The 13453-nt window shown below is 35.4% G+C and overlaps 1 protein-coding gene across 1 annotated transcript in view; it reads right to left on the minus strand.

The window, feature by feature from the left end:
* The window catches only part of CCDC141 (coiled-coil domain containing 141), a 104306-nt gene that overhangs the window by 52153 nt on the left and 38700 nt on the right, over window positions 1–13453 (minus strand). The window contains exons 8-9 of the mRNA XM_026111216.2: window positions 8139–8333; window positions 713–885 (exon numbers count right to left, since the gene is read on the minus strand). Coding sequence (XP_025967001.2) covers window positions 713–885; window positions 8139–8333 — 368 coding nt within the window. The remainder of the gene's footprint in view (window positions 1–712; window positions 886–8138; window positions 8334–13453) is intronic.

Consider the following 13453-nt stretch of genomic DNA (forward strand, 5'->3'; position numbering starts at 1 on the left):
AAGCTGACCACCAGCTATCAAACAAGGTTGTCTGCGCTGGCTGTGAAGTAAATGTCATTCATATTAACTATCCTCATTCTTGTTGCACCAGCCTTCCACTAAGTTCTGAAAAGTAGCAGATATTAAGCTACTAAAACAGATTTTAAACTAAGCCATGTTTTACATCAGTGTAATAATCACATCTGTGGCGTACATCATCACTGTTATTAGCAAAATGTATGGAAGAAAAAGGTGATTTCATTCATGAATTAAAGCTACCAAGAAGTGGAGAAATTTCCATATTTTATGCATTTGGCTTAACAGGTGTATCTTTGTCTTGCAGAAAATCACATTATATCTATTACAATGATAAGTTTCAAAAGAGTCTTAAGAGATTACATTGGGCAGTAAGGAGTATTCATAGCTGTTAACATTTTAATTTTCATTTACTGCCCCCATATACTGATCCCACTATTTGATACCAATCTTCTAAGTAACATAGGATTGTTTCTGAAGATTTTTGTCAGAGGAAAAAGATTCAGTTTATACGAATAGCAACAGCTAGATATAAAAAATAAGTATGGCTGAAACTTTGATTTTCAGGTTACTTAGGCCTCCATCTACTTGGATAATTACACTGCCTGTAAATGCAGGCTGGTTCTAGCTAGTGGTGCTATAAAGCAACTGGCAGATATGGAAGAATGAAGCAGATATGAAAAAATGGAGGGAATACCTGTGAGGATCTGCTTTATTTAATAAGGTTTGTCCTTTTTGCAAGGTACTGGCTGTGCAGTCTTTAATTTCTTCCTGTAATTTCTCATACTTCTTTGCCAAGATAGGCAAACTTAAGCCTTCTGAATTAAGGATTTTAAGGTAATTCTCAATACGTTCAAGAGCAGCAACAGCCTGCAAAAAGAAAAGCGTCTACAATCAGTATTTCTATTTAAAATGTGTATCCATGTATGTACTGTTTTACATAAAACAAACAGATGATCAATGCACAATTAATTTTTCCTATTTCTTCAGAAATGAACAGCAGTATTTTAAATCAGTGCATGATACTGACTTTACAGGTCACAGAAAAAAACAGCTATAATTTCACAGAATTTAATATGAGCATGCGAAATTGTGATTACCCTTTGAATTTAAAACCATTCTCTTTTTCAGCAATAGTCAGGCCAATTGGATACTGAAGCAGAACCAAAATAACACGAGGAATATAACTGAAAGCACATTATCACTCTAGGGTTTGTTGAAGCACGCTAATAGTTTTACCCAAACTCTTTTTCTTTTTAATGTTTTAAAAACATCAAATATGTATCCAACAAGTGAATTATAATTAAATCTATTTTTAGAAACAAAGTAGGCTTTGATTTTGCATGTACAAAACAGGTATTATTATACCTATTCTGTTTTCCTTTGTGCAAGAGGGAGTTTCTCATTCAAATACCAGGAGAAAGTGACAAAAGTACATTAAAAAAAAGAGGAGACAGAATGAAAACACTTCAATACTCCAGTATTAAAATTAATAAAAGTGATACTAGTAAAGTAGAAATGTGCCAAAACCTAATATCATAATTAACATCACATCAGTAGTGACAGTCTCCTATCTAGCTTTTTTTAAACTGCTCTGAACACCAAAAATCTTGAGATATAAATAAAGCACAGAAGCAGACAATAACAACTGCAGCAAAAGGTGCTAGAATGCAAATGAAAAGTTAGATTATAGATTTGACAATATAGAAATTGCTTAGAGTATCAATACCTTTTAACCCAATGACCTTACCCATATATGCTGACTCTTGTAGGAAAACTTTTTTAGTGATTTATGTTGTCATTACAAGACAAAAGCTGTTATGAGTGCGAGAAGAGAATTCTGTTCTACTCAACATACTATCATGTCAAAAAAAAAGAAAGCCTTTCATTTTTTAACTTAAAATGGAGACCCCTACAATCTCTTCTGCTGCTTTTCTCTTGTGGGAAATATCTAATAGCAGAACAAAGTAAAAATCCTTCAAATTACTATATCTGAAAAGCAAAAGTACTTTGACCCAGACTAAATCTGTATTCATATGAAAGGTCTCTACATGTTTCCTACATTCTTATAGATGCATGCAACTAGAACTATATGAGTAATGGATGGAATAAAATGTTGAAAAATGAAAATTCAGAGACATTCTCAGGGGACTACATGATCCAGCTTGCTACTTTACATACGAACTAAGAACTCAACAGCTGAGAATGGACCCTATGTCACTGAGTCAAAATATCAAGCAGAGATGCTTGAATCTCTGAAACAACTGAAATCTATGCAAAAGAAGGTGACTCTGCCTTGCAGAATGAAAGATTCAGCACGAAAGAATTTAAGCTATTCTGACTGTACTAATAGATTTTTCTAATTACAAGCACACTCCATCAGAGGAGGAGTATGATTGTAGGCACCCAGGAAGGACTTCTTCTAAAGCATGAAATCCTTTTAGTCCTCATAACTATAAAAAAGGCAGTCAACTTCAGACCAAGGCAAGAATTAAGAACAGATTCACAGCTGTATGTGAATTTTTTAAAGGTTTTTCTGCAAATAGAGGCCCTTCAAATGAGCTCAGGAACTCAGTGAAGTTTATTTTTTATAATAGGTTCTATATAATGAATTCTGGTCTTGACGACCAGATTTGAGGATCTTAAATTAAAGAGTCATAGGAAAGTTATGAAGCATTTGAGAACGATTATGGATTTATAAACATTTCAGGAGGAGTTATCCACTCAGACTTACTAAAAGTATTACTAGTTAACGTATTTCACTGGGTATGCATCAAATGTGAGAAAGTATTTTGAATCTTGGTAAAAAGCAATAGGAAAATGTAAAACAAATAAAGAGGTATATACTACTGCCACTGGGTTATAATTCTCAAAGAAGAACTTAAGTGGACTGGCAACTGGGCAAGAGACTTCCTAGAAGAGAGCCAAGAGGGGAAGGAAAAAAAAAAAAAAAACAACAACAAAAAAACCCCAAACAGGTGTTCTCTACAACTTGGCTTCCTAAACATATCTGAGTGCCCCACACGTTCATCTGACTGGCTCTTCAAGGATGACAGGCAAACTCACAGGTTGCATTGTGCCTGCATTCCCAGCACTGCTGCTACTTTGATCAATTTACGGCTGCTACCACATGCAAAGGCTCCTACGTTTACTCATGTGCAATTTCAGTTGCAAGTGAGAAGCCTGGGTACAGCCAGATGCTATCTGGATTGCCTTTTTCCACAGCAGCTGCTGTACTCATTGGCATTTCTGTACCCTTCCTATTCTGCTCAGAATGGCAACATCAGGCTCTAAATTCAGAGTTTTTCAAGAGTTCTGCCAAGTCAACATTGAACAATCCATACAAAGCCAGCCTTTTATTTCTATCTCAGTCTCCTATCAAGAAATAATATTGTGTATAGCTCTGTTTTCCTATAGCATAAGCATAGTATAGCACAGACACCATAGTATAGTATGAGAAAGAAAGCATCAAATGCATGTGAGAAATTGTAGTAGCACAGCACAACTTAAATGACACATTTTCAGAAATTTTATCACTGAATCTGAACAGCTGTTAACACAAGAATACTTTGCAACTTATACATTCACATGAAAAGATACAAAAGAAATATGAGAATCAGTAGTCATCTAAATGCTTAACACTAATGCAAGGTTTTGTCATTTCAGCATGGAAGATTACTACGAAAAACAACAGTTAAACTAGCAAAAATGACAAAAATCTTACAAGTTGTAATTAAAAAGAACATGAACATGCTAAAGATAACATGGACATAATTCCTATGAGCAGAGAGCTGTTTGGGGCATTTCCTGCTGTTAAAAAAAAAAAAAGAAAGCATAATAAAATGTGACTCAAAAAGGACCTTAATATTTCTTTCTTCCTTGTTAATGGCTTCTTTGGTGTTTACATGGCCTATACATGATTGGTATCCATTCTGAGCCATGCAATAAAAAAAAAACCCAAGCACCCAATGCACTTTTCCCAGTCTTGACAGGTTTTGTAACTGTGTGTGGCTGTGTGTTTGCAAAACATGAATGGTGAGGTCTGGGGGGTTTTCACTTTAATTCTTTGTTTTTCCTTCAGTTTTATTTTAGTTCTCTCTCTCTTCCTTACCTTAGCTGCCTATCACAGTTTTGAGACCTTTTAAAGGAAATAAAAGATATAGTCCCTCTGTACATTCTCTGTATCTCTACTGCCATCTGGCTTCATAAAGCTGTCTTGCTTTCAATCACACCGCTATGCCTGTCCAATTGTCTCTCTGTAGCTCCCTACACTTCATTAATTACCAAGACTGAAACAAAGGAAAGGATTTTTCAGCATGGCTTCTTTTCAGCAATATATACATCTATATATTTATTTTCATTCATACTGAATGCTATCAACATAAAATCATTGACTAACAACAAACAAAACCCTGAAAATTCCATTAACAACGCCAAAAACAACAACAATAGCATTTCTATTGTTTGAGGTGCCACTTTCTCAAGGAAAATACCTGTACTTGCAACTTGGTACGTACTTACAAGGTTAAGCAGAATGAGTTTCATTTCAATCCCCACAGCTCCACGCAGAGAACACGTCACCTTTAAGTATCACCTGCACATTCACTTTAAAGCTATTTAGTGTCTATACCACCTTAAATGATTTTGAATTTTGGAATGGCCCATAGGAGAAAACACAGTCTCTGAAGTAGTTACAAGCAAGTATATATGGCCTGGAGCTCAAAATCAAAAGTTCTATTTTGAAGCAACTGAGAGGTCAAAGCACAAGATATTCCACAGCTAACTAAAAATGTGAATTGACAAATATACGGAACTCAGTAAAGTTTTATTTATTTGCTTAAAGTTCTTCAAGTAAATGTTTTCAAGCTTTTGCCCTATCAAAGCAATCTTAGTCTAGTCCAAGTATAACTTCCCAAGCGCTCTCAGACTCCCCTCTGCAGGAAGTCAAACTGAAGGTGACCGTGTCAGCGTTAACTGGGACAACATATAAAGGAAAGCTGAGCAAAAGCCTAGCAAGAAATGTACATGATTAGAAAAAAGCCACAGAGCCAGAAGAACCTCAGAGTTTGCCAGGGTGCAAGGAACCACTGCCTGATGCAGTCAAAGGAACAGAACTTAACACAAAGACAATGCAAGTGCTACACTTTTCAGTTACTTGACAGCTAGGAAGACTGGTCTGTGTTACCTTCCTAAATTCATTAAAAATGAAAATGGTAATGAGAGATAAAAGATCTAAAACAAGTTTTCTTTAAGTTAGTTCAAAACAACACATATTCTATTTTGCTTATTTGCCCTTTATAAATAGAGCCCAGAAGTTCAGGTATGCCCTAAGGAGGACTTAAAAAGCCCGTTTTCTGAACTATAGTAATTCAGTTTCAACGCAACACAGGAGAAGCAGACATACCAAAGCCAGTGCTGTCTCTGACAGGTACTTTGACAAAGCGTAGCACTGTGTTCTGAAAAGATGCTATCTCTGCCGTCAAAGCAGTGGAGCTACATCAGTGCAGCTCCTTCCACTCTACTAAGGGTTGACCATGAGCAGACATAGTGCTGTTTTCACCTGCCCTTCTTGGATTTCTCTTGTTATAAATGAAGTCAAGAAAGATCAGACTTGTTGAAGCAAAAGGTGTCTAGCACTTCAAGGGTCTGTAAATAGTTTTAATACTAAGTATTTCTTATATGTTAGGAAAAAATACCTAGGGAACATATCACAGGTTAAAAGACAAATGTGATTACAGCCCCACCTGGTGCTCAAAACACAAATTAGTGCAGGCAAAGCCTTGGATTGTTTTTTCAGAACATTTAATAGAGCTACCAAGAGAGTTGCTCAAACTTTTATTGGAAATGACCAGCTCCTAAAGCTTCTCTACACGACCTACAAACAATATGCTTAAAAAAAAATCCACAAAAGGACAATTTGGTCTTTGGGAACCTTAAAATAGAAACTTTTCTAACTAGTCTTATAACTAGAAAGTTTTGGAAAAAAGTTCGCTTTATTAATACTTGATGAACGTACCTGTGAAGAATAGGCTTATCATAAAATGGAAAGAGAGCAATTTCATATTTTAAGCTTAGCATTTAAGTTTGAGGTCCTCCTTCTCAGTTGAAAATTTTCAAATATAGCAACTGATTATCAAAATTATCAAGCCTTAAAACTAAATGACAACTTCAGAGTCTAAGAGCTTAATATTTCCAAAAAGCTCAGAAACTTCTGTTTTCTTTAATTTCAATGTAACATGCAGTTGCTCTGGCTTATGATGAATTTGCATATAGCATGAAAAACTGTTCAGAGGATCATTTTATTTTTGTTAAGACTAATTCCAAATTCAATCCAGTCTCTCAAAGAAGAAAGGCTCAGTAAGGAATACTTGTGAATACAATGCTAGCAACATGCGTACTCACCTATAAATATTTTAGCTTTTAACTGGAAGCATTTTGCAGCAAAGAATAGGCACTGGATCCCTGAGGATTCAGCTTGTTTCAGTATAAGTGAATGGCACTCTTACCGTTTTAATTCTATTTGACTGCATGTGGCTGAATCTCAGGTCATTTCTATTATGTCTGTTATTATTCTATCATCATTTATTTTCTTCCTTCATGCTTTTCCTTGATTGTATTGTACTCCATATAGTGTTTTCTTTAAACGTCAGTCATTTTCTTTTCCTTTTCTCAAACAATAAATTTTAGAACATTTGTTTCCTGGACACCAATTAAAGTTACCCTTTGAATTAATTTAATTTAAAAACTAATAATACATTTTTAACTGTGATTAAGTATTATCCTGTAACATCAAAACATATCAAAAAGAATTTTAAGACCTTAGGCCCTGAGCCAATAAGAATACTGAAGACTGTGTAACCCATTTAAGACCACATGATGACTGGTCTAAACAACCTCAGGAGATGACTGAAAAACAAAGTGTTATTTTTATTTTGGGATAGGGATTTGAAGAGACAGCCTACAAGAATATTCTTACCCTGCTCACATTAGAGTCAATGAAAAAAATTAGGAGAAATGATAAATAGAATTCTTGAAAGTGTACTGAAGTATCCTAGTGAGATAAACACCTTTTATGACATAGAAGGTGGGGAGAGGATTGTAAGTAGGATGTAACAAAAATTAATGACCAAATTTATGAAAATAATTTTCATAAAGGTAGTAATTTCTGCAGTTCATGTTTGGAAAAGTAAAGATTTAGCTTTAAAGTATTTCTTTTTGGGTGGGGACAGCCATGATCAGTCGTTTTCATCACACAAGGTTAGGAAAAGAGAGAAAAATAAAGAGACATACTAGTCAAGGCTGATCGTTCCTAAATACAACGCACGCAAAACAAGCAACATGCAGAATTCAGTAAATGAGCAGGCCCTCCTTAGCCTTTCCCATGAGAGTTCCAGGAATCTGATTTCAGAATCTGAATCACTGAATCTCCAAATGAGCACTCCAGCGATGGAAATTATTGCCTACATGTTCCCTTGCCGACCTCATTATAGTCTCCAGAAGGTAAAAAATCCTCAAAATTCAGGGCCTTAATTCACCTTTTGTGCTGTGACTAACTGAGTTTTGTGCTTTTTTTAATTGGTCTCTTTGCCACTGTATCATGTCTAGTCCACGCAGTGTATAACAAGGCCTATATGAAGGATTATATATGGTCCTTGTTTCTCTCATGTCTGATTACTAATTAGCCCCTGTGGAGAACACTGCAGGTATACAGTCACTGCTTCTGGTACCCATTCTAGCTTGTAACAGTTTGGGTATTTTAGAGCAAATCCTATATCTTTCCTAATATAGCATTATGTCATCATGACAGAGCCCATGATCTTAAAACTCAAGTTTTGGCAGATTACATTTCTCATATACCTTATTTGCAGAATATTATAACCCTTACTTGGAAGCTGAGTGCTCTTCTCCGTATACACATTTTTTAAATGCAATTTAAAATACATTTGCCATTTTGGATAGAATTTTGAGGCAAAAGGTCACACTAAAGGCAAATCAGATTAATAATTATGCATTCCGAAAGGCTTAACAAACTCTGTTTGCATAATCCCACGTATAATAGCCTCTAAGAGCAAAGTAACAGTTGTATCATCAGGGTACTATTAAAGACTTGGCTTCTTACCAACCTTATTAGCAGCATTAAAAAAGTCATTGGCCTCTTGTAGCAGGGCCTTCCTTTCTTCCATCTTGCAGCACACCTCTTCTTGCAGCAGACAGATTTTCTGATTCGAAAGCTTCAGATGTTCTTTGTCCGCAGAGTCCTCCCAAAGCAAGACCTTAAGTGCTTCAGCCTTCAGTTGTTCCACAGTGGAATTCCATTCCTAATAGGAAGAATTCCACTTTAATTAACTACACACAGAAAATATAACATATCTGTACAGTAACAATAATATAAATAGTGGAAATCACAGATCACATTACAGGTCTGGAGATTATTGCCATCTGAAACAGTTTCTGCTAGGAGGGGTTTCTCAGCAAAGTATGGTCTTAGCAACAGACTTGTCAGTGGCAGCATTGTATATGCTTTGCACACAGTTTAACATATAGAAGTAGCATACTCTAGTGTATCTGTTGTCCAGACCAGTCTGGAAAACATAAGGAGCAGGTTCAGCCACACAAGAAACTTTTTCTTCAGTTTTTAATAATGAATACATCATTTATACTAGGTGACATCACATTGCTATGATAAACAGCCCCTTAAGCCCAACTGTCTAAACAATAACAAATTAAAATACTGCCTGGATATTAACTGCTCTCAGTAAGACAATTTCTGCTGAGAGCTCTCTGGTAATCATTTAAATCCAGATGATTATCCTTTAAGTCACATGTGATATCCTCCTTGACATCCTCCATCATACATTTTCCCTGACTTTGTTTACAAAAAGTCAAGTCAGTTCAAAACATGTCTCTGCCTCATCTGACCATGAACCACCCTAGTGGCACTGACAGATAGAAGAGGTGGTTTAAAAAGGGTGATCATACATTGAATTTCCAGCCACACAGCCAGAAACATTATTGACACTTGATTGCGATAGGTACTTTAAAACTGACGTGCTTTAAAAAGGATTGACCTGAATCAGTACGAGTTTGCACACAGATGCTTTGCCTGCACTGCATAGTTTGAAGCAAGTTTACCTAATCAGAACTGATTCTCTGTGTTGACTTCTATTTCTTTTTTAAACTATTCATCCTGAACTGCCTTGTGCTTCTAGTCTACTGACCCCACTTATACATCAAATTTAGGGATTCAACCAAGGCACTTTCCTGCATACACAAAACTTTTCTTTCCACATTTTCACCTATGATACATCCTAGTATGGTCTTCACTCCCACTATCTTCTTTAAGTTATAAAGAGGTGTTGAAAAGTGTATTAGACTAGATAACTCAAATGGAAAGGATTTTCAAGGGAGTCAAGAAAAAAACCATAATTTCATCTCTTCCTGTCTCACAACTACTGCTTTGTTTTTAGTTCATTTTTTATTTTTGTTGTGTTCTTTTAGAGAAAACAATAAGATAGTAAAACTGTTACATAAGGTGCTTTGTTCCTTACTGTGCTTTTCTACACTTAATATTAGAATTGTATTATGCTATTCAAAACAAAAGGAGCACCTGCTATTATGCTGCAATTCCCCATGTCTTAAGTAACATCTTTCCTTTACTTTTTCTGATAATGAATTAAATATACTTTGAAATAAGAGAAAAACCTTTTTGAAACTCATTTAGCATTTTCTTCCCCAGAATCGTATCAAATGTCTGCTTGAGCAGACAGAAACATATTTTAAAATATGACAATTGTCCATAAAAATGCTGTGAAGTGTGCGTACAGCACAACAAGAACATAGGGCAGTTTTTTCCTTTTACTTTTCAGCATGCCAGAAGAATGTTGGCTTCACATTTTTTGTTTCCTTTTAGTGGAACTAGTGCTAGTGAAAGATGTTGTTTTGAAAGTTTTCACAGAAGAAGTCATCTAGTTATTCACAGATATTTGACAAGCAACAACAATACAAATTCCCTCACAGTGCTCCACCATGCTGCTTTACCCTTCTTCGAAATACAGTAAACGAGAATAGACCTATCTTGGTCTAGGCAGTTCAGTGCATTCCTTTTCTGAGACTGTCCACTGTTGTGACAGTAACCGGTATGATAAAAACACTTCTTCAAAGAGATCAGCAACTTATTTTACAGAGGCTTCTCCAGATGAATTGTAACTCTCCCTCACTATGTACTCGATCTGAAACAAGCAAGAGACTCCCTACAGTTCCCAGCATACCCAGTGCCCAAAACATTCAAGCTTAAAAAGCGCACAGAAATTCCAGTGGAAAGGACTAATTTCCTTACTGCTTTCTAGATTAATGTGAGCAATTTAGGAAAAAAGATCTGGCATTATGGACAGGTCAGTGAAAAAATACACCTCAAAATGGAAAACACAGATGTATTCAAGAGCATGCCTGAACTCTGGATTCATTTCTGCAACTTTACGGTACATCAGCTGAAGCTGAAATAGAGGGTATTGACACAGGTAACAAAAATAATTTTAAAATATGAACAAACACAGTAGATAATCTCAAAATACCTTTGTCCTCTTTCAAAAAACCATGACAAAAGTATATTAACTGATGAAGACTTTTTGGCGTGATTACTTATCCTCTGGTACTCACTTCTGCAGGTTTTAACAAAGAAATATTTTAGCAAAGTTAAGAAAAAAGATGCACATTTGTATGACAAACGAGAACACAAGATTTAAAAACACAGATTTTCATGAAATTAAAACATATTTGGAAGGATATGAAAGCTTATTTAGGCATTAAGTAAGCTTTTCGGGGAATAAAAATGTGAAATGAGACATCATGCTAATAAACATATAAGGACTGATAACACCTTCACTGAAGCAGTAGAAATGTCTCAGATGAAAGACTTGCTCAGTGTCCATTTCTGTGCAAAGCAACACCTGCTTTCGTTTTGAAAAAAAGGATGAATGGTAAAAGGAAAGTTACAAGAAAAATTCTGCTGAGTTTATAATAAGTTTTTCCACTCTGGTGAATGTTCCTCCCTTTCTGCCACGGAGGAGGTAAGGAGCTCAGTACCTGTGAAAAACCTATGGATCTGCATTAACACCCTATTTTGATTTTTTGTTTTAATTTTACACTTGTTTTTAAATTTCTTTATAATATCACCAGTAAAAATATCAAAAGCCAGCATAAAATAATTTAATAATATTGGAATTTTTCAGTTGGAATCTAAATGGTTTGGGAAGATGGTTAACTCCACATGCTATTTCAGCAACATTGGCTTTGTTTCATTTTGAAAGAGAAAGATGTGAAAACATACCAGAACTCCTTACAAGATGGAGAACCAAGTTCTAAGTAAGTTTCAGTATACGTGCACAGTATGTCTACAGACATGGAGACCTGGCTTCCCATTGCTAGCCCTTCGTTCCATAGGGGAGACCTTACAAAGAGCCTCTCAGAGCTATTTGAAGTTCAACTCTTTGACAAACAAGCATCTGAAGGCCAAACCCTGCCCATTTTATTTGCTTGTGTACAGTAGAAAATGCTTCTGCTTTGGAAGATTCAGAAGCCACAATGAAACTGCACATTTCCGCAAGGCAAAGACTCAAAATACCCCACACGTGAGTATTACTTGAGGCCTTGAACCAGATGCTTTCAGATTTCCAGTGAAAAAAGAGGGATGAATCTGGAGCACAATGAAAGAGAATTTTTTCTACTACTGATAAATAACAAAATCTTTCTTGGGTTTTTTTTGTTTTCTTTTTTATTTCAAATTAAAATAATGATCACTCCTAAATTCTGGATGCAATAATCTTCAGCCTGTAATTTTTATTAAGTGAGACCGTGCAATTCAGTCTTTAATGTACAATACCTCCTTCATAAAATCCTATCTTTTTCTCTCTACTCCAAGCAATGCTCAGCAAAAATGAGGATTTTGAAACTAATTATAGTCTGCTGTGCTATATTCATTTGTCTTTATTTGAAGTGTTTATCTTGAAAACAGATAGCACAGGATGACTTTATACACCTCTTTAATTGGTCTATTTGTGAGCAAGGAGTGTCAAATTAGACCACTGATTTCCAACCCTGTCAGCACCACGATGTCATCATTTTCCATTACTTGCAGCTGGAATGACTGGTACCAAATGCATTCTATGATCAGCTTCTGATAGAGATTTTATTCACATTTGAACATACAGATGTTAATGAGAATTAGAAAACAAAACTGCAGTTGGGAGCTTTTAACTGGGCCTAATTACAACTAACAGAAAATAAGGCCAGCTTTGGATACGTGTGGCCTCATTTTGTTATGAAAATCTATTCATAGTTAATAATATTCTTGCAAGAATTAAAAATGCGTATTTTAATGTAAGTGGAAGGGAATGTGTCTACAGTTAGCTTAGAAACAGTACAGAGAAGCAGAAAAAAGTTCTGCATTGTTTCAGAGTATTGCATTGCGTAAACTGCAATTAAAACTGGCAAGACTAATTATAAGAAACTCACTCCACCAGTAGTGAAATGATTTCACTATAAGAGGATTTTACTGTAACAGCATTCATAAATCTGTGTTTGGTGGAAGTTGTCCAATAACCAGCTTTTAGATGATCATAAAGCACAGGTTAAACTCTGCCTCTTTTATACTCAGCCAAGTTCCTGCCTTATCCTTTTACTCAAACTCAAAGTAACAATTTATTACAATAATTTATAGTTAAAAAACATCCATGAACATTATAACCTTGTACACTTTCTGTGGGTATTAAATGTAGTTACATCTATTCTATATGATCACTACTAAAAAATTGGTACAATTTTCTTCAAAATAGCTGGAGACAATTTATGAAGTGTTTTTATACCATTTTCAGTTTTCTATTTATAAGGAAAGCTTTTTACCTGTAAAAAACCTATACTTTCCATAAACAAGGACACACAAACTCAGTGGAAAAATCTTTGTCAGTTCTTTCTGTCCTTCAGCCTGTGTGTTAAATTTGTGACAGCCTGTCAGTCAGCAATAAAATATTTCTGTTATTCCCCCCCCTCCCCCCAATAAGGAACACAAAGCTTATCATTACCTTCACTTTTCAATTTCACAAGAAATACGTGTGAATGCCTCAGACCTATTAAAAACACATGGCACTGTATGTGCCTATGCTGTATATGCCTCCCTAGCCCATGTCATTATTCTTACTTTCCCCTCACAGTTGTAGTAGCTGTCACTATTCCCTTTGGCAAGCAAAATGAGCTCTTTCTAGGTTCATTGATTAATCAGGTATTTTTCCACAGGATGAAAACTGACAGATGAAATAAAATTATTACAGCATTTTTAAAGTGAAAATCTTCAACCTTTTCCACTCTCAAAAATATCCAGCACAAGCCTGAAAAAAGCAGAAATATCTACAACTATTTTGTTTTTAAACAACTATTGTAGGATAAA

Source organism: Dromaius novaehollandiae, chromosome 7 (genome assembly GCF_036370855.1).
Source record: "Dromaius novaehollandiae isolate bDroNov1 chromosome 7, bDroNov1.hap1, whole genome shotgun sequence".
NCBI lineage: Eukaryota > Metazoa > Chordata > Aves > Casuariiformes > Dromaiidae > Dromaius > Dromaius novaehollandiae.